This window comes from Lepisma saccharinum, chromosome 21 (genome assembly GCF_977018435.1).
Source record: "Lepisma saccharinum chromosome 21, izLepSacc3.1, whole genome shotgun sequence".
Lineage (NCBI taxonomy): Eukaryota > Metazoa > Arthropoda > Insecta > Zygentoma > Lepismatidae > Lepisma > Lepisma saccharinum.
This window is the reverse complement of record NC_139249.1, coordinates 62,669,024-62,692,176: the sequence shown is the minus strand read 5'-3', so window position 1 is coordinate 62,692,176 and position 23,153 is coordinate 62,669,024. Positions and strand designations below refer to the sequence as shown.

At 37.7% G+C, this 23,153-nt stretch overlaps 1 protein-coding gene across 2 annotated transcripts in view; it reads right to left on the bottom strand.

The window, feature by feature from the left end:
- Positions 1–18,746: 18,746 nt before the first annotated feature.
- The window catches only part of LOC146004032 (uncharacterized), a 64,021-nt gene continuing 59,614 nt past the window's right edge, over positions 18,747–23,153 (bottom strand). Inside the window, exons 1-2 of one of the 2 annotated variants that reach the window (XM_083142606.1) lie at positions 21,895–21,948; positions 18,747–20,481 (exon numbers count right to left, since the gene is read on the bottom strand). In XM_083142606.1, the coding sequence (XP_082998732.1) occupies positions 18,821–20,470 (1,650 nt within the window). In that variant the 5' untranslated portion in view covers positions 20,471–20,481; positions 21,895–21,948 and the 3' untranslated portion in view covers positions 18,747–18,820. Of the gene's footprint in view, positions 20,482–21,894; positions 21,949–23,153 lie in introns of those variants that run through there. The other variant, XM_083142607.1, reaches the window with a different exon arrangement.

The window sequence follows — 23,153 nt, the reverse complement described above, 5'->3', positions numbered from 1 at the left end:
GTTTTTGCCACCCAGCTTCAAGAAATTGTGCAACAATACAAGAAACTTGTTGTGGACATAAAAATTAAGCCGGACCATGATGATGTTGTTAGGACCATCAATGAGCATCTTGAATCTGTAACAAGCAGATTGCTTACAGCAGAAAAAGAAATAACAGGCATAATTGAAAATCCAAAACATACAGTAATTCTTGAATTGTACAGCATCCCCAACAAAGAATATGATTCACCATTTACACCAGGAGGCAAAATATATATGCTGTCCCCTGCACAATTTTATTACCAGTTTTTTGTTGGGGGCACATTGAGACCAATCAAGATCAAATATTGGCTTCAACCACAGGCACACCACTACCCTACCTTATCAATAACAAATGCTGATAACAAAGTGAAAATCACCAGTGTAGAATTGGAGGATTTTACAGATCCCAATACATTGGAAACAGCCTATGCTGAAGATGATGGCTCTTTGGAATTTAAAATACAAATAGGGGACAAATTATATTTAGAAAATCCTGCAGTATCAGCTGCTGAACACCCCATAGTTGCAATATTCTTGTTTTCATATTATGTCTAGACAAATTATTGTTGATGAATAACATAGACAAGCCCGACATAATTATAAGTGACTGCCAGTAGTCACAAAGGGCATAGATGATTTATGGCAGAGCGACTTGATTGAAATGGCAAGTGGACAGTTGAAAAACTTAGACAAAATCAACAAGGGCTACAAATATCTACTCACTGTAATAGATACATTTTCAAAATTTGCCTGGGCTGTGCCACTCAAATCCAAGACTGGAAAATGTGTTACAGAAGCCATCAGAACAATCATCAATCAGAGTGGAAGATCACCGCGCTATTTGCAAACAGATAATGGCAAAGAATTTTATAATTCAGTGTTTCAACAATTTATTAAAAGCCAGTCAATACAACATTATTCGAGTTACAGTGATCTCAAGGCCTCAATTGTAGAGAGATTCAACAAAACCCTAAAAAATCTTATGTATAAACAATTCACACTTCAAGGTAATTATAAATGGATTAATATTCTTCCAGAACTTCTACATAAATATAACAACTCGGTCCATTCCACAATCAACATGAAACCCTCTGAAGTAACTTCATCTGATGAGCAAAAATTGATCAGCATTGTTTATTATCCTAGATATCAGCCAACAACAAGAAAGGCCAAATACAGGGTGGGTGATCAAGTAAGAATCAGCAAATATAAGCACTTATTCAAAAGAGGTTTTACAAGAAACTGGAGCACTGAATTATTTACAGTGGTTCAAGTTAAACCCGGGACCCTTAACACATATATAATAAAGGATCACCGAGGAGAAATTCTCAAAGGCAGGTTCTATGAAGAAGAGCTCAGCAAAACTAAACAGCCTGACACATATCTCATAGAAAAAATCATCCGCAGAAAAGGCAACAAGTTACTTGTCAAATGGCTAGGACTCCCAGAACACAGCTGGATCGATGCAAACAAAATAATAATATGAGCACCTGGGATGTTATAAAGAGGCTGCCAGAACCTGAACAGCAGAATAAGAGAAATGGAAAATTGCTGCCTTATAATATTAGGTGTCTTATTGTTGGGCCATCGGCTTGTGGTAAAACTACACTAATGGTTGATAATTTTTTATTGGCACCCAACTGGTTAGACTGGAAAAACAGGCACTTGTATATCTTCTCTAAGAGCTTGGAACAATTAAAATATCAGCAGCTGATGAAGCTATATGATGGATTGGATATAGCCACTTTTGAACCAGATGTTAAGCCACTTCATGAATGTCTTGATAATTCTGTTGTTGTGTTTGATGACATTATACTGGATAATCAAAACAAGGTTAGGACTTTATTTACACAGGGCCGGCACAAAAACATAGATTGTTTCTACCTGGCACAGACTTTTTCAAAAATACCGAAGCAACTGATCCGAGACAACAGCAATTTTATATGTGTGTTTCATCAGGATCATACCAACCTCAAACACATACATGATGAATATGTAGGTGGGGACTTGAGCTACAATGATTTTTCTAAGTTTTGCAGTAGGTGCTGGAACCAGGACAGTTATGGGTTTGTCACAATTGATATGACAAGAACACCCAATAGTGGCAAATATAGAAATAAAATCAACAATTTTCTAGACATTGAAACATAAATAAATAACCATGAAAAGGCCAATTATTGATGATCTTAAATTAAGAGATTATCTTGTAAAAAGATTTAAGGGATGGAAATCAGAGAACCGAGGAATTTATGAAAAACACAAACAAACAGAACAGCCCATAATTGATGCTATTGGTGAATTAGGTAAAAATATCAAAACTGTTACAGAGCAAAATCAAAATTTGATCACAGAGCTTGTACCTGTAGCTGCAAGAAACATATTAGATTATCCATTCACCCCACTTTCCAGTATTCATACACCTAGTCCTGTTGCTCCTAGAAGAATTGAAGCTACACAGGATCCTATTGAATTGGGTCTTCTTGATCAAAAATATTTAACCACACCTAAAGACAATAAAGATGAGGTTTTGGCTTATATGCTGACACAGAGCGTGATGGTAGCATCATACATAGAATTGGCAATTTCAGAGTAACATTTATGGGGGATGATCTTATTGTATATTCAGAATCTCGTCTTGGAGAAAAAGGTGCTTTTGTTAAGTACCCCGGCACACCTGGATTGTAGGAACTGATGACTCGGAAAAGGCCTGGCCTAATAAAATCAGATGCTCTATACCAGAACAATGATCCCACACAAAAAAGAGTCAAGTCTAGCAGTGGAGCAAAATACAATAATTTAATCAAGCCCATATGGTCACAAATTAAGACTGGCCGTGGAATCAAACAATACAACACCCTGCCTAAAGAATTTGTGTGGGTTGATGATGTCAGGAAACTTGTAGATAGGTTATTGGTGATAGCTGGGGAGGAAAATGCTGGCAACCACAATTTTTACAATGAAAAGGTTGGAATTATGGACATGATAAGCACAAAATTGTCTAATTTTATAGTGAATGACACTAAGGGGATTGGATATCTCATAAAAATTATTAATACTCTACCACCTAAATTTTGGAATATTTCTGAGGGTCGGGGCCTTGTTAATGACATTATAAACAAGCTGCCATTTGAACTACACATTCCAGGCTATCAATATTGTGGTCCCGGTACAAAATTGGACCATAGATTAAACAGAGGTGATCCTGGTGTTAATCCCCTAGATGCTGCTTGTAGAGACCATGACATAGCATACAACACACATTCTGATCTTGACAAGAGACATGTTGCAGACAAGAAATTAGAAGAGGCTGCATTTGGTAGATTTGTAAGCAAAGATGCTTCTTTGAGTGAAAAAATAGCAGCATTGGGAACCACCATAGCTATGAGCACCAAACAAAAACTGGGGTGGGGGTTGTAAATATGTATATAATAAACCTACAATGAAGGCCAAGGGTGTTATGTATCAAATACCTTATGCAGGTCTTAAATCTCTTAAAACTATTGATAGCCTTTTGACCAAGAAGCAGCGCAAGAAAAAAAATTCTTGTCTTGCAAAGGGGCATGGTATGAAATTGTTGCTTAGTACCCCCCAATTAAAAAAATTACAGCAATCAAGAAAAAAATCACATGTGGGGGGATTTATATTTACCATCCCTGCCATCTTAGCTGCTCTCGGGGCTGTGGGGAGCTTGGCCGGGGGATCAGCTGCCATACCAAAAACAGTAATAGATGCCAAGAAAAATAAGGCAGAATTAGATGAGCAAAGGCGCCATAACCTGGCCATTGAGAAACAAGACAAAGGTGTTAAGAGAGCCATGAATAAGTTTAAAAAAACAAGAGCCGCTTACAAACCAAGATATTGAAGCTTTAATCAAGCCACTGGGCATCAAACATTTTAGAGGTGTGTACATGTCTGATTCTTTACCAGAACAACCACTCAACAAAGAGTGTGGCATTGTTAATTTGGATAAGTACAAAAATCAGGGCACTCACTGGATCTGCTATCTTAAATATTTAAAAAATGAGGCATTTGTGTTTGATTCATTTGGAAGTGTTCCACCTGAAAATTTAATAAAATATCTAAAATCAGCTAATCTTTATTACAATAATGCCCGTGTTCAAAATTTCAAAGATGTTAATTGCGGACATTTGTGTTTATCTGTTCTTAGATATATGTCTCAAATAAATAAACCATCAATTGAAGATTTTCAAAAGGCCTTGTGGTATTTAAAACATCATGGGGGTATTCCATCTCACCAGCCAAAATTCAATATTGAAACTCAAATTGCATGATGACATAGTGTATCCCAAAACAATAGCTCTCAGAGCATTTTACGGCATGTACTTGGTCCCTAATATTACACACTACAACAACACAATTGCAGTAGGGGATGAAAAAATTGTCATTACTCCAGGGCAATATAATCTGTCCACTCTAAATGCTCAATTACCCAGAGGTGTAGTGTTAAGTCAAAATTCTGTCACTCACAGAGTAGAGATTGTATCTGCTACAGAAACAGTGGATCTGGGTACTATAGGAGAGCTGTTAGGCTTTGAGAACAACACAAAACTTGAACCAGGCATCAAACACACTGCTATTAATATACCCAAATTCTTAGCCATAGAGACTCTGAATATTCACTGTAATGTGGCTGAGGGTATGATCACCAAATCAAATGGCATAGGCACTCACAAACAAACCGGCATTATTGCAACATTCAAACCTAATTCTGAATTTATGGAGCCCATCATCTACAATCCATCCCCAACATTATATTTTCCTGTGTGCCATAATAGAATAGATAATATTGAATTGATGGTCACTAATGAAAAAGAAGAATTAGTTGATTTTGCTGGAGCCACAACAACTGCAATCATAGAGATTAATATTTAAATAAAAATACATACAAGAAGAAAATGGAAAATATTGAGAGTTATGAGCTACAATCATTCCCTCCAAACAGGAGGACATTTGCAAATTTAAATCAACCCAACACAGAGATTGAGGTTGATCTTGATGTAGGGGATGGCTTTATACACCCCCACAGAGCAGATCTATACATCAAATTTGATGTTGTAAAGCTCGATGGAACAGATTATCCGGCAAATTCAAATATAAGATTGGTAGATAATTTTGTGCCGCATCTATTCTCTGAAATTGAGATCAGAAAACATGGTGTTGTTATAAACAGAATAGATTATCCCGGCATTACCTCCACAGCTTTGGCCACACTAAAATTATCCAAAACCGAGGCTTCTTACTACAAAATAGGTGGATTTGAGGCTGGTGATAAGATATTATCTAAGAACCACACTGTGCTGTTCCCCATGCGCCTATTGCCAGGATTCTTCTCAGATTACAAAGAAATTATGTGGAAGGGTGGTTTAAGAATCACATTTAGAAGAGCTGCCAATGATAATAATGCTTTGATGAGGTACAGTGCAATAAACTCTACAGGGGAAGCTCTGCCTAATACCCTACCAGATGCAGGCAAATGCATTATTCAGACTATGGAGTTAAGAATCCCTGTTGTTGAATATGAGGCCAGTTATGCTCTTAAATACAAAGCAGATATAATAAAAAATCCACAAATTTCTCTACAATTTTATACATATCAATGTGTACAGAAGCCCGCAACTGGTACTTATTATGAGTTTGATGCTACAAATTCATTCTCCAGTATACAATACGACATGCCTGATTTTGTGGTGGTATTGTTTCAGACTGGAAGACACAACAATCAGGAAAAAAATTCAAGTAAATTTGATAGCTGCAACATCAAGAACATATATCTTAAAAATGGCAGAAATGAGGTATTTCCTAGAGAAAATTATAATTTAGACATGTCCAAGGATGATTTCCTCAAATTATATGAGGCATTTTCGGCATTCAAAAGGGTCACTACTGGCAATACTGACATGTATTACACACCAGATGAATTCAAAACACAGAGACCCATGTTTGTCATTAACACTTCAAAAAGAAAACAAGTTGTGGTTAATGACAGGACAAACATTAAAATTATCTGTGAATTCCATGAGGCATTACCTGATGACACCATATGTAGTGTTATTCTCATAGGTGAAAAATCATATGTTTATGATGTAAGAAATGAGAGAGTCACGGAGCAATTCTAGAAGATATTTGCTCTATTATCCTGTTGTACAACACACAAACCTCAACTGTATATCAGCTAGCAGTGAATATCTTATGTGTGGGCATATTATTTTGTTGTATGTATTTCAATCTTACACATTTTATCAGGACTCAAACCCGATCTTCTTGCTTACAAAGCAACAATATTAACACTTCTCCATATGGAATATATCCACATTTTACTGGGTTCTGAGACCCAGAAGCTAATACAGACAAAATTGGATTTTGAACTGTCATAATATTCTCTAAGTCTTGCCTATGCTCATATTATCAGAATAAGAATTGGTTTCACCATGCAAGGCAGTTCATTGCTACTGTGTCAGAAAAAATGTATCTTTATCTCAATAATCTTTGTTACATTTTCCCCTGTCGCACAGAAAATGTGTATCTTTATCTCAATAATCTTTGTTACACTTTCCCCTGTTGCACAGAAAAAATGTATCTTTATCTCAATAATCTTTGTTACATTTTCCCCTGTCGCACAGAAAATGTGTATTTTTATCTCAATAATTTTTGTTACACTTTCCCCTGTCGCACAGAAAAATTAATGGCCTCTTCTAGCTGTGTAGATTATATCTCTTGCGTGCCGGCAAGGCATGCAAACAAAACATTAGTTTTTTGATAGATTAATATCAATTCATGCAAGCAATTAATTATGCTTGCCCGCTCTTCTCATATTGTATTGAGCGGGGGGTTATAAAACATGAGAAAATAAGGAAACTGAGAAATTCAGTTTTTGTACAATATAAAATAATTTTGCTCTTTTTATGCTGTTGTATAACACTTTTTACCAGGTTTCAGATCTCAGAACCCAATAGCTATGAGCTTTATATCAATTCAAGATTCCTGGGATTTTGACAGAAAAACACACTATAAACAATAAGATGATATGAGAACTTGGCATAGTCTTAAGTATAGGCAAATCTGTCTGAGAGGCTTCTTCTTTTTCTACACTAGAATTCAGAATTCATGAAATTTAAAAACATATCACACTTGAAGAATTGGGGCATATGCCCCTCTTGACATAATTTTAAGTGTATGCAAATCAGGCTGTTCAATCATTTGAGCTCTTCTTTTTCTTCACTTGTAAGTGGTCCTTATCCTATAGCCAATCCCACTACTGACCTACGACAGAACTGGGAATTACCACTTATCCATTACGCTAACTGCTACTCCTGTAATTAAGAATGCATGCTAATAATGGACCAGTGTCACTAATTTTCAGACAAGTTCCATTTATCTATTTGCCAAGGGTCCCGGCCTGGGCATAGGTGATGTTTGTGAGTGTCCCTTCATCAATTTCATCATATAATAAGGTGGCGATACGTTCCGCATTAGCTCAAGATCAAGTTTTATCATGTTATTTCGAAGTTTCGACAACTATGTTGCCCTGCCTTCTAGTTCGTATTGTGTCCTTATCTTCATGACTTGGTTGCAATTTTCATTAGTGCCTTATTCTTCCTGTTCGCACGGCTGTCGTGTTACTTGGGTATGGGAATCTTGGAACATCGTATAGTTATATTTCTATCGCCACGTGTTGCCTTAGGGGCAGGTAGTAGGAGCAATAGTCCGAATTTAATTTACTCCGAACATGACGAGTTTTATGTAGTAAACGTTTAATTAACTGTAATTGAAATGTTTTGATTGTGTAGACTATAGACTGTCACTCATCCAAGCACGAGCCAGACACAACATTGCTTGATTTTCGTTTTCGTTAGATTAAATTATAAACTGTCATATGGGATTTGTTTCTTAATTACGTGTAGGCATTTTGTGAATTCATCTTCTTGGATCTCGTTCGCCTATGGTATTTATTGTCGGATTATGGTGGTGAGGTGGTTGTGCTTAGAATTTCAACCTTTCGCGTTGCATGAATTCATGCTTCTCTTATTTGAATGTTAGTGTACTTATCGATCTGCGCCAGAGATTATCCTAAGTGCCTTGTTCTGGATACTTTGTAGTGGACCTTTGTAGATTGGAGCACTGTACACAACGCAAGCGTAAGTTAACATTGTTCTTAGTAGAACGTTAAACATCGTTAGTCTATTTTTGGTTGTAAGATCCGTGCTTTTCCATATTGGATATAATTGCCCTAGACATGAGTTTCCTTTGCGCGCTAGCTTCTTGAGGTGTTCTTCAAATGTGAGTCCCTCATCGGGTAGTATACCTAGGTATGTTGTTTTTGAATGGTGAGGGATGTCATTTCCTCCCATTCGGAAGTTTAGTGCATCACGTTTTCCCTTTTTTTGTGAAAAATACAGATACGTTTATATTCGCATTTACTATTATTCTCCATTTTTTTGGTCAAATCTTCGAAAGTTTTTAGATAACGTTTTAGTCGAGACAGCCCCTTTCTTGAGTTTCCGTCCAGATTTTTGTAACGTGGAACGAGTCTCTTTTCGTGACAATGACTGTTTGGCATAGAATTACTGCAACAATACACCTTCTCTACTATTACTATGAACTAGGACATTGTTAGGTAGAAAAATATTTCACATTTTAATGTCAAATGAATGTGCCATGTTCCAATTTTCTCAAAATATTGGAGTTTCCTCTCTGCTTACCTGGAACTAATGCCCCCACTGAACGAGTGTTTCGTAAAAGTGGAAAGTGACAACAACGCTCTATCAGTACAAAATCTGAAAGCTATGTTGATTAATAAGGTGAACTTTAATCACACGTGTGTAAACTTTCAGAATGTTATTGAAAAGAAGGGTTTACTGAAGAAGACCCATTCAGGGCAAATTATCAATACAGTAAAACCTCGTTAATCTGAAATAATGGGGGGATAAGTTGGGTATAGGTGTAATATGTCTCCACATTTAATCGCGGCAGTATGTCTCCACATTTTTTCTCGATACATCATTGTGAACCACGTTGGGTTAGGTTAGGTTAGGTCAAGGTTAGGTTAGGTTAGGCAAGGTAAATAAAACATACACTAACTAACTAACTCTCTAGCCTTCTTAAACCCGAAGGTTCATGGCTGCAGCAACACAGGCCTTCCATCTGTCCCTATCCTGAGCAAGATCTATATACTCTTTTCCATCCCTACCGATTTCTTTTAGGAACATTTTAACATTATCCCTCCATCTTCGTCTTGGTCTTGTTTTCTTGTCTATTTTCTTTACCTATACTTACCTAACCCAACCTAACCTAACCTAAACTAAAGTGGTTAACAAGAAAGTAAAATGAAGAAATGATACACAAATAAAGAACTTGAAACATACGTACATATCACACCTATATTCTTCCAATGTGGAGACATACTACACCTATACCAATAAGTTATGACAATCAGTTTTTGTCACCTACTTTTTTTTATTATTCTATATCCTAGGTTTTCATTATTTTATATTTTTCGGTAACCTTCGTATCCTCTTGAAGCTTCGGTAGAAAAACACCACGTTTCTGAACCTTTTGTGTTTTTCTGCTTCTGTCGACTTTTCCCCCTTTCGGTCGTAGGAGCTGGGAACTAACAATGTGCTGTGATAAATCTTTCACTGTTTTTGAGCGACTTTTGTGTATTTGACGACAGGAAAGTCCACGTGGGAGGCCAATTACTGGAGGAACATGTTACGTACCGGATGAGGGTAGAAGTATTCTTTTCACCCCATTCTAACGCAACACGTGTGCTTGAAGAAGCTGGACCTAGCAAAAAAGGGACGCTTGACCACCAACGTCGTAACTTCAGATTTCCGCGCCTAAAAGTCAGTCTGTTGTATTCGAAATTTCAAGTTGTCTTTAAATAGTGGCAGATCGAACAAACAGTCTACAGTCTACCGCCAGTTTTCGATCGGAGTAAAGATTCGGGACTTTGTCTTTTTTCTACCGCGCCGTGTGTTTTATCCTGCGTGAGTGAGTGACAGTGACTAGTTGTACGAATACGCAGTGTTAATTAGTGACCTGTGCACTGGATTCGCGTTATTCGTTTTGTGACGAGGAACATTAATACAACTATGGCGGGCTAAAATCAAGAGAAGGAGGGCTATGGGTCTTCCTAGCATGCATGAAGCCGACAACGCAGCAGATCATCGCTCAGCGTCGCGACGTCACACCACTAAAACGCCGCCACTATCGCCACAAAAGCCACAAAAGCCACGTCGCCACAAATGACGCCCACAGCCCGATTAGAAGCCATGAAATGATACCGCCGAAAGCCGCCAGTCGAGACGCCGACGCCCGACGAGAATTCTACGGAGAGAGAAAGAGAGAGAGAGAGAGAGAAATTGGAAGATGAAGCGACACCAGCCCTCACTTAGACCTACCGTCTGGAAGAGAAGATTGAGATAATGAAGCGACACCTACTGCGTCACGTCCCGCGTGAGATTAGCAGCGAGAATCCACGAGTACCCCCGGTAAAGAAACTTCGCCCGTTTTCGCCGTCCTCCCAGAAAGAGAGAGAGAGACGATGCGAAGCAATTAATCGCTCCATTACGAGGCCGACAAGATAATCGCCGTGATGTAGAAGCGTAGAAGGAAAGTGTGTCCAAGAAGATTGCGAAGTGCCGCTACAAAGAAGTAGCGTGGGGAAGTGTTAGTGTCGCAAAGAGGACCGCGGATTGACGTCCCGCCGCCGTTTAGAGGACTACGGTAAACGTCGCTGGAACGTCTAGAACGCCGAGATGGTATAGTATACTACTGATAATTTTCTATATGTGTGAGTGATCATCTACCCAAGACTCCAAAGATCGGCCGTCGGACGAAAAGATACCAGTATTTAAAGTTAAAAGTCGCAAAGGTATCGATTATAATTATTTCTTGCCAACATCATCTAAATTTCACAATTGCTAATTCGGAAGATATATTCACAGCATACTGTTGTTTTCCACGCTCTGCGCCGAGCTGTTGAGTAATAATGTTTATTTATGTGACCTTATATGCTTTACTCGGTAAATATTTGATTAAAACTGCGTAAATCGTGTATCTCTTGCAGAGATCACCTCTCAAGTTTGCTAAGTGAGGAAGTAAGTTAACTTCGTGCTATTTTTAATATATTCATACATCAGTGTCTTCATTTTTCATTCTGTAAACATGTATGCCTTGCAGTTGATATCTATGCCTAATGTTATTGAAGTTCCAAGGCGCATTAGTGATAATTCTACAACAATTATTTAAAGGTCTAAATAAATTGCAAGAATAAAAAGTTTACGTGTCATGCCCGTTGGCAGAATGTAATGAGCACGCGCAGATGAAAGTTTAGTATCTTTAATTCTAAGCAAATTAACGTCTTCGGGCGCAGTTTAATATTCATAAGAAAAACTAAATATTGCATGGTGTCTAAAAAGGGCCAATGTATTTATATTAATGTAATTTGTCCCCTGAAGTTTGAATGAGTGCGTGAATGCTGAGTGATAGCGAGGGGTTGTGTAGAGTGTCTATTTTTGTGTGTTATATAATATACATTTTTGTTATCTATGTTTGACTATGATTTGTGTTCATACAAATAGTATACTAATCCTCATAACTGTTGGTATTTATATTTTAGTTCAACGTTAAGTCAGCAAAGCATTTCTGCGGGCTAACATCAATTATTATTATTATCTACGTCATTATTATTATTATTATTGATTATTATTATTATTATTGATTATTATTATTATTATTCAACGTCACTTTATGCACGAGTCGGCTATTCGTCGGGGGTAAAAACCGATCCGGTCACACGTACCCTGGAATCAAACCGTTTAGCTGGGCCCGGCACCTAGGAAGGGGACTTCGGTCTCCGGACTAAGTGTCCAAACATAGGTCATGTACCAAGGTCCGGTGAGAAAGTTGACCGGTTTAACGAAAGTCCCGATTAACTGAAATAACCTAAAAGAACGGTAGAAAGTTCATTAAAACTCAGTTTATAGCAACAAAACGCGTTTATTATGGAGTATTTAAAGTGCATAGCCCTAAATACACTATTCAGTACAATACAAATTCTGCAGGAAACAGAATTTCATCAGTGGTTGACTGCCTTTTCTTTGGGAAGTTCTCTTGTTGACTTCTAGCCACATTTAAAATCTTGCATTCTTCTTTTTCCTTTCTTTCATTTTTTTTCGTTTTGCCTGTTCTGATGAAGCGAAGTCCTGCGTATTGGGGTCCGGATTAACGAGGTTTTACTGTACTTCTAATTCTAAAAGGCTTGTTGGTTGGAGTATAGTGCACATTAGCATTTTATGTAAGTTATTTGCACTGTATTTATTTAGTTAGTTTTCAAACATAAGTATTCATTACGAAACAGGTTTTAGCTATATTAAAATTTTGCTGTCCCGTTTTTCTTCATAAAAATATGAAAAACGTCCCGTTTTGTTGTTTAAAAAATCTGGTCACCTTATCATATAATCACTCATTTTCATCCTCGTGATTAGCCAAAAGTAGAAGAAATGGGAAGTAAAAATAAACCAACTCAATCAAACCATATATTTATTATACTTATTGTATGTATGTGTAATGTATGTATAAGGTAGACATTCTTCTAAATGCATTCTATTTTATTCCTATGAATTCATTTGCCGGCCACCGTGGCGGAGTAGCACATTGCGCTACGACGCAAGGGGTCTCTTATTCGAATCCTGACCTGGGCATGGATATTTCTTTTTTGTTTCTTTCTTAAACTGTAATCTTACACCCCCTTCTTTATTCTCGTTACTAAACACTCTGCAAACTCATCTCACTGATTCTTGACAATTATCCATATTTCCACTACCGAACGTACTAAAGTACCCGATACTTCCCAGGAAATCCCTCCCTACCTCTTTCCTTCCTGATGATGTCCCGGGTACCAACCGTCGTACCGATGTTCATCCCAGTCCGACCAACTCTTGCTGGTCTCCCGCAAGTCTCCCTGCATCAGGCACCACTCGTTCTTTCATATCCCTTCCTAGTATTAATACTTACATCTCAAAGCCAATAATACTCTCACTGTCTCAAACATAACATACTAGAACATAGACCCTGCTTAACATTCATAGAATCGTGTTAATGTCTAGCCCTTATCTAATTCATCAACACTAATGCACACGACACACAATAAAACTTATGTAATTTCGTATCTGTGTCCATAAATAATATTAATGTTAAACACTAACACTTATTTACTTCCTACTATTTCTAACCTATATCTTAATCTTCTTACCTTGTAAAATGATGTAAAACCAACTTTGTTCAGGAAAACCGAACAAATTTGGTTCTTCACACTGGGGCATTCACGCCAATGTCACAGTGAATTATTGTAATAAAAAATGGAAAATAAAGGATGAATCAAAGAAAAGCGGGGGAATCCGTAAAACTTCTCGGAACTGACGCCCTGGGTTAATTTTCAGGTACCAGGGCATAAGAGCCTACCTCCGAAAGTAGTTTGACTACTTTTTGATCCATCCGTATACATAAAATAATAATCTTTCTATGTAACCATATTTTGTATATTGTTTAGAAAAAAATATATATATTTCTGTCCATTCATCAGTTTCATCATATCATCACTCATCCTTATCTTCGCAAATTAGCCAAAAGTGGCACAAGAAAAGCGAAGTAAAATAAAGCAAAGCAATCAATCAATCCTAAGAACTGGAGAAATGCCCAATTCGTCACATATTCCTGATCAATGTGAGTTCATAGTAGGTTATTAAAACTCAAGAAATCCATAAATTCAAATGGGTTCTGTTGGGTTCCGTAACAGGACCGGAACCTTTTCTCTCCAACAATTTAAATTCGGTCCAAGTTGCGTATTGTTTCATTTCAACACGGAACTTGGACCCGATTTAAACTGTTCCGGAAACAAAGGTTCCTGGACCGTATTTAAATTGATTCGGAAAAAAATGTTCCTGGACCGAATTAAAATACTTTAAACATGAAAAGGTTCTTTACGGTCCAGAACCCATTTACGCTTGCTGATTTTCTATCCTGGACCGGAATTGATTTGTTTTAAAAAGTCCTAGACCTTTAAGACCCTTGGTTCAGAGATCCCAAGGGCCCTTGAATACCTGATGACGTTCGAGAGACTACTGTGACCTTCTGGATATGTGTTCGCGTTGTCACATGTCAATTGTTCACACTGACAGAAATCCCGAGCTTTTCCTTTTTTCTTGGAAAGCAAAAGTTCACGTAATCTTGCAAAGTCTTCAGTAACGCTGACCTAGATGCCACGCAGCATGTTATTAGACGAAAAAAAATACGTCCTTTTTTGGCCACCGCTTCAAAGGCGGCTGAAGGCAAGGTTGTCTTTTGTTCTGTCTCGCTAGGCTGGTCGTTATTGCGAGTATCCTTGGCCAACAACCATAATCGTCCCCTTGTTTACTTTATGCATCCGGAATGACTTTAATTGTTGTAGGAAATTGTCGTGAAGGCTTTATGGTACATCAATGGTGAGTGGTCGTCCAAGGAAAACCCTAAAGCAACGTAGTCGCAAGATGAGAATTGTTAATTTTCCAAGGAAATAGCAACGGTGACAACCTGTTTACGCTGTTCTTCATCTTCTTATGTTTATAGGGTACAGTCAACTATCTAAAATAGGATTTAGCCTTTTGCTTTGGGGAGGGGGGGGTGCCCACCCAGTGCCGTATTTATGATATCTATTGCTAGGATTTTCATGACCTAAAAATCACCAAAATATGCAAAATAAAATATGCTCTTATGACCTAAAATTTTACAAAATATGCACTATAATTTGAAAAATATGCCCTTATAAGTAGACTGTTTCAAACATCATAAATGCTGAGATATTTTCACATACGTACTATTTTCAGATCACTTTATGGGTCCTGAGTTGCAGTGCACAATGAATACTTTCTCTAAATTTTCAAATAAAAATGAAAAAGATTTTGCTACAGTCCAAAAAAAAAGACTCGCCAGTAAACATGGGAATAAGAACGAATCCACTTAGAAAATGACTGTATATTTCTTGAAAATGCAAACAATATGCTGAATATGACCGAAAATCCATCAAAATATGCTATATCACGCAAAAATGGCCAAATATGCCTTTAAAAAGAGCCTTAACTGAATTAGTTTCTTCATAATATGAATTTCTATATGTTTGGGGAACACATCACCCTACCAAAAAAAAATATGCCAAGTCATGAAAATCTTACCCCGAATGATATCATTTGGGGGGCAGTTTCTTTTTTTTAGGTATGCAAATTTGTATATGTTGCCAGTTGGTAAACTCTATTATTGCCTGCCAGTTCTAAGTACCTAGGGCATAAAAATCTTATGATAACATTTAGACGTAATTTAGAAACCCAGTATATTTGCATTCTAAGATAACCCAAACCCATTGGCGGCGATTGGGGGAGACAAGGACAGTTGCCCCCCCCCCCCCCTAATCTCCGCCACTGCACCGAGAATACTTGACCAAAATATCCATTGGGCGTTCAACTCAATGACGGCGTGCTGCGAGAAATGTGATGAGAATGGTGCATGCAATAAAAGTCCCTGATATTGACATTCTCTTCAAATGTTTCTGAAGGTAAAAGTCCTCCTAAGATGTTAGATCTGGGGAATGTGCAGGCCTTTTAATAGATCCCCGTCTGCCCATCAATCTACCTAGAAATTTATTATGAAGAAATTGCCAAAATGTTCACATAGGTGGTCACACACTGTCCTGTTTCAAAACTCTGGAAAAGTGCCATATCCCGTAAGCAAGGATCAAAAACCTGGACACGTAACACATCCAAGAAGCCCTCATCATTTAAGGTTCCGTTGTTGAATATGGACCAACCATTTCCGTTCTCCATACACTATACCACATCATTAGCTTACCAGCAACAGCCATTCAGCTGGGATCTGTCTACTGTAGATTATCAAATCATAGGTATTGCATATTATTTGAATTAACTTTACCGTGAACTTAAAAATTAGCCTTTGTTTTTAACACCTCGAAAAGGAGAAAATGGTTACAAGCATGCAGTAATAACGTTTTGCTGGCAAAAGATAAGTTGGAAAAACTTTCGCAGTTTCATTTCTCGTGAAATTCTAGCCTGATTTGATATATCACATCACCCCCTTTCCTTTCAAATGTTTGCGTTGAATTCAATATGGCAGTCAACAATATGCCGGACCTGCGCTTGACACACACAGCTAGAGATGTCCCTGTGCCTAACCTATTTCTTGCATGAACAGGATAACTCCTTTACATTTTGTAGGGGGTGTTAAAGGACTTTTGATTCGTCATAGTTCATATAATGGGGCTTTTATCAGTCACATAGTTACACATATTATTTTGTATTTTCTGATCCCATTGCAGTCCCAGAATGATTTTTTTGATATGTTGTATAGTATGGCATGAGGGACCAAATATATTTTTTTCACGATTTTTGGTGATGACATGTTTTGAGATATTCAAGGTCAAAAGTCAAGGTCACGTGAGAAAATTATATTTTTATCCAAAGGCTTGATATATATCCCTGGAAAGCTTGTTCAATTCCCTGTACAATAAGCTTTATTTGAGCTTCCTAGGCGAAATAGGGTCGGAGTTACAGCACATTTAGTACAGCTAAGCGGGCTCAAAAAGGGCAATTTCTGCTAACTTTGACCTTGAATAATCTAACAATTACAAGACAAACGAAACTAAAAATATGCATAGTTTCAACTCCCCAAATTTCATGAAAATCGGAGATGGTCAGGTTGGGGGCTGTGTTGATTTCGCATGGAATGACTACGTGCGAGGAACTTCGTAACACAAGTAATGTTAGGAAGATTCACCAACTTTCAAAGATGCTACAAGAAAACACTTAGGACCAGTGGCGGCGATTAGGGGAGGGCCGAGGGAGGGTAGTTGCCCCCACTTTTGCCCTCGCACTATCCAAAATCTTATCTACAGTCCTTGCCCCACCCATTTTCGCCGCCACTGCTTACGACTACTGCTAACTAACTAACTAACTCTCTAGCCTTCTTAAACCCGAAGGTTCATGGCTGCAGCAACACAGGCCTTACTGACGGATCAAAAATTATAGATACTCGAGTTTGGACTTCCATTACAAATTAACCAGTAGATCTACATAAAAACGAGTCACATCAAAATTTAGCTTTTTCGATTCTGCGTTAATGTATGCTAACCATTTTTTTTCGAGTATCCCTTATAATTTTTACCGTCGTGAGGACAATAAAAGGGCCGTTTTTTTAGTTTTGCAAACGATCGTTCTCTTTGAAATTCTATAAATAAAAAACGGCTTGTCCAATCGTGATCAAATTTTAGTTTTGTTCAAGCAGAAAAGGATTTAAAGTTTGTCAAAAAACAGTTTTTCTCAATTTCGCGAAACAACTTTTTCCTAGTATTGGGTAGTCATACAAATACAATATTGCTCTTCTTTTCAAGCTCTTTGAACATGTTTTTAAAATCCATTATCGTTGTCAATTCACATTGCGAAAAAGATTTTATACATACTTTTATAAGCGGAGTAAAGGTGTGCGTGGAACCGCAAGCACCAACTCGCAGTGCCAGGACGTTTGCACGCTTCAACGGACATCGCTGTGGAACAGGGCTGCACATAACAGCAGAGAAGGGGAGAAAGCGAGTTGGCGGAGAGAAACAGCACGCGCTGCTGCAAAGTCTGATAGCTGCAATCGCTTTTATCCCTCCACGCAATCCCGCTTCCTCGCTTGCTTGCGTTCGTTTGCTCCAGAGATTCCAGGAACCAAGTATACACATTTAACCATTTGGAAGATCCATTCAAAATTATTAGTATACTTGGGTGATTCAAAAAGTAAGATAACAAGAACTTTCACGCGTTTCATGTCCCTCCTGTTTTTCGAATTCCCCTCCAGGCTCGCAGCAGAAGAGCACAGCTTTATCACACAGCCGTTAGAAGGTGCATAAGTTGCGTCGGACCCTCGCAATATCAGTTGGAAGATGGCTGCGCTCACGGAAACATGGTCAAAAGTGGAAGTGCGTAGTTGCGGGAGTCTTTCAGCATGGACTTCTCTCAACAGGCGTAGTGCTGCTGCACGACAACGCCCGACCACACACAGCCAACAGCACACGTGAATTCTTACGGCACTTCCGGTGGAAGGTACTGGACCATCCTTCCAACATCTCCGACCTGCCACCAATTAATTTTCATCTCTTCGACCCATTAAAGAACCACCTGGGTGGTAGGCGGTACACAAGCAATACGGAAGTTCAGCAAGCCGCCATGACGTGGTTTTCAAGGAGTTGACACGGATTTCTTCTATGCCGCCATTGATACCTTGGTGTACCGTTGGAACAAACGTTTGGACAAACATGGTGATTATGTTGAAAAGTAATGTGTATCAGTGCCATACTACTGTGTATCAGTATATCTGCCTGTGAAATAAAGTTTGTCCATGAGAGCTCGTTACCTTACTTTTTGAATCACCCTCGTATTTATGCTTTATGCTGCTCGAACATTTTTTTGTTCGTTGGAAAATAATGATGCTATCACTTTTTATAATTTTAGACATACCTTTTTTGGAGGGGGCTTCTGCCCCTCCACCTAAATCCATCAATAGTCACCGCAGAAGTTCAGATCCAATCGTTTCAACTACTTCCTGCATTTTAGATTATAAACTACCATCTTCTTGAAGATGTGCTGTGTATTTTAAAAGATTATACAACTGTAATTCAACTTGGGTAATCTGACATCGAAACATTATAAGATTTATACAGGCTCAGATTTAAAGTAATCCCGAAAATAACGTCTTAGTCCATCTGAAGAGGAATCCTTATTAATGTCTTTAACTTGGAGTAGCAGGTGAGAAAATACACCAACTCTTCCTTCTTCTGCAGGAAATATCCCTGATACATCATCAATGCTTTAAGCTTCGGAGTCTTCCTGATATTGCAGAGTCTCTTAACGAAGTCTTTGGTTCTGTCGACTACACTGTGAATGCGCAAATCTTCCAAGTTGGGAGCGCACTCCAAAAGCTTAATGAGACACTTCTGAGTAACTTTGCCCCACAGAGAAACATTACTTAGATTGCAATACTTCTGTAAGTATTCGTCTTCTTGTGACTCCCATGTGAAAATAGTGTAAGACAGTGTTAAATTTCGCAGATGAGGCATCTGAGATATGACATTAAGGTTGAAAGGGTCTTCCGATATTTTATTAAAGAGTGTAAGCATTGTCAATCTCTCCCTTATCTGTGGCACCAAGCTGCTAATATCTTTATCCACGTACGGTGTATTGTAACTCGTCAGGGTGTCAAGTGAAAAGAAACAATTAAGATTTGAAATGGGAACTGATGATGTGCCACCCCCAGTGATATCACGAATCACAAGATGACGTAGTTTAGGACACAATCGTTGCGTTAACTGAAAGATCTTCTCATCCATTGTCGATGTGTAGATCCGTGACAGATTCAAGTCCGGGAGTTGGATGTTTTCCATCTTGTTCTTTGTCAACTCACTGCCGAGCATCTGGAAGAAGTGCTTGAAATCGATATTCTTAAAATCTTCCAAATTCTTAACCAACTCCAACAACATCAAAAGTCCTGTGTACTTGTCCTTATCCATTGTGTATATCTGCGTCTCTAACACTTTGAGCGTGTCGCACAGCGGGCTTTTCTGTCGTCCGTAAAATTCCCAACATTCACCATCAGGTATTAGTTCGTGAAAAGGCAGGAAAATGTTTGGAAATGGCCACAATGCGCTGTTCCAGTGTTCACTCTTACAGTCTTGTTTTACATCATGTTTTACAATGTTCTGTGTCAGGAACGTGAGTCCCTTGTGCGATACACTGGAATACGGAATAACGAGCTTTTGCAGACGATTGCAATTCTCACCAATCAGTTTAAGTATGGAATCGTTGCAGAACTGTGGAAGGTTCAAAGTATTGAGTTTGGCAGCAGTGAATAACACCTTTGCTAAAAGACATTCGTTTATCACTTTGCGTGGGTTCCAAATGCCATGTAATATAAGAACTTGAAGATTGTTTCCTTCCTCGGACAGAAGCTTCAGGATTGAATTCATATGGCATGCTTCAATATGGGAGAAACCTCGAAAATGTATCATTGAAACACCCAACGAGAAGAAAACCTCTGAATAATAGAGCTTACGAGGATAAGTCTCGTGACCATATACTTCTTCCCACGGATTCCTCGTGAGTATTTTATCCAAGAGAGAAGTTCGGACAGTTGCAGGTAGTTGTGAAAAATAGTTTCTCAGCTCTAGTTTGCTCTTTTCAAAGTTAGGCAACTCTTCGAATCCGTCTCTGCACGTCAAGGTGATCATTTTTATCAATTTCTTGTGAAGGATTTTTTGAAGAAGTGGGATTTTCTTGAAACGCCTTGACTTGGAACACCATTCGTCATGATTTTTCCATTTATAACCGTTAATTTTGTAAATCTTCATCTCGGAATATTCTGTAATGAATCAGAGGATAGATAAAAGAAAAGTCTCATTCCAATTCCTAATGTGATGATAAAAACCTTAACAATGAACTATGTGCATAGAATGCGATCTGGGGTAACATTATTTGTTCCTATGCCCTGTTTTATTTGAGATAAATATCTAATGTTTTTAGGCCCTACTGCCTAGAATTTATACGTACTGATTTACATTCGGCCTTTGTTAATATACAGTATATTCATTTATATATTAATCTTGTTTCATTTTCAGGTCAAAACAGAATGTCAGCAACATTTTCATTGAAAACAATTGATTGCCATTCTAAAAACAATGTTAATATGATAATTGTTCATTTTTATCAATGTGTTTTACTCATTGTATGACCATTTATGTTGAAATGTGTTTTCTTCAAGGGGTGAGACATTTTGATATGCTTTTTCTTCAAAATATCTTGACGTTTCCTTACCTTTCCTTAATTTCTATCTTAGAAAAATCTCTTTCTCTCTCTCTCTATGTGTATGTCTGTGTGTATCTATCTGTCTGTATGTCTGTATTCTATATTATAAATTCTAACTTTTTAAATACCATTATGAGTAATAACCTGCTGAAACACCTAGAAATAGACAGACTTGAAGATAGAGCTGAAACGCGAATGATATATTATCTGGAAGGAATTTTAGAGGGAAAACATCAGGTACCAAACCTTCTTCGATTGCTATGCTATAAGGTGAATTCCTACAATCTGAGGTAAAATAGCGGATTAATTTTACTGGATAAGAAGCATAGACAAAACAAGTATCTTTATTTTCTTATAAACACTTTTAATTCAAATAGAGAAAGTTAAATATTCAATGATTGTTTTCATTCCATTTTTAACTTCACATAAAAAGGTAAACCAACAAAAGCTCTTTATATCTAGTTAGAAAAGTACCAATGTTTATTTTTAAATGTAGTTTGTAAATTCATCTAGTTTTAGGGTATGTTTATAAAATATTTTTACACATACGTTACTGTATGTCTGTGCAAGTATCTTGTGTTGTATGTTTCCATTTTTATGTTATATATTCATGTTAAACTGTTGTATTTAAGGTAACCATGCTGTTCACAGCAGTATACACGTCTAAATAAATAAATGATGTACTTCATTCCATTTCCTCTTTCTCACCCCCTAACTATTCCATCACATTTCTTCCTTTCTCTCTTAAAACTTGTTAGGAACGTACAAATGGTGCCAATATATATTATTTAAGCATCATGACCCCCACCCCACCCCCAGCCATGTCTGGTGATTTGGGAAGGAGGGATGTGCGTCACATGTTCACGTTTATTACTTGTTTACTTTGCCTGTAATTATCGTCATCAATTCTGATTTTACCCAGTACTGTATGGTATTATAACATCTACCTCTGCTACGTAAAGATACTTACAAATGATCCGATGTTAGACGAGTGAACTGTAACCTAGAATTGTCATGAACTTAATTACAACAGCGAATGGTACCACAGCAACGTTTATATCTTCCTTTATTGTCTATTGTTAGATGCAATAATGAGAAACAATGCGCAGATATCCCTCAAATCACGGCTTTGTACTGTACCGATGGAATAAACTTTAAAGGGGGGTAATAAGTTAAGAAACGGACTAATTTCACAGAATAAGTCCATGACTCGATGGAGAAAATTTCAAAAAAATATTACAGTTCTCTCACTTAATTCCAAAACTGATTTTTTTTATTTCACAGGAAAACCAACCATAATATTCATACTTAATAGGCCAAGTTCTATTTTACAATATATGACATGCGCAATAGCACAGTGTGAAGCTAATTTGGGCTTGTTTAGCCTTGTTTGGTAATCTGGGGAGGAGGGATGTGCGTCACATGTTCACTTTTATTACTTGTTTACTTTGCTTGTAATTATCGTTATCAATTCTTAATTTACCCAGTACTGCATGGTATTATAACATACAGTATTCCGAGCCAAGCATGTGTCATTTTCGGCTATCAATGAGACTGTGCACACTACGTTAAAAATACAAGCACTTTAGATTGAAAGTCACCTGTTTCCAACAACTTTCCCCTCTTTCTATTTCTTGCTTTGTGCACTAATAACGGAGTTGTCTATGAGACTGGACTTTTGAATCCGCCGCAACGGAATTGCGCACACTTTAGATCCAGGATTGCGCACAAATCTCACTGACCTGTTTTGCGCACAGATTTTGATCGAACGTTGCCACTTCGATAGCTTTAAAGTCTGTGCGCAAAACTGTTTTTTTCTTTAGACAAGAAGAGAGAGAGAAATTAGAAATAAAATAGTAAATCTCTTAAGGATTAAATAAAGAATATAATTTTACCAGTAAATGTAGCAAGTCAAGATACAATTTTCATACCAATTTACATAATACAGTAAGTCACTATTGATGTTTTCAAGATACAATTTTCATACCATTTTTTACTCAAACTCAAAAGTTAGGTTATGTTAGGTTAGGTTAATGACTGCACAACAAACACTCCTGTCAATCGAAGCTCGTGACCTTCGGTAAAAATATGAAGATAAACCGACCTTTACATTCTAGTCCACCAATCAGGTTCATCCTCTATGCCTATTTACGGTGCTACCCTTCCAGCAAAAAACACGTGTAAGTCCACATACACACACACAAACACAACAGAAGTGAGAACGACTTG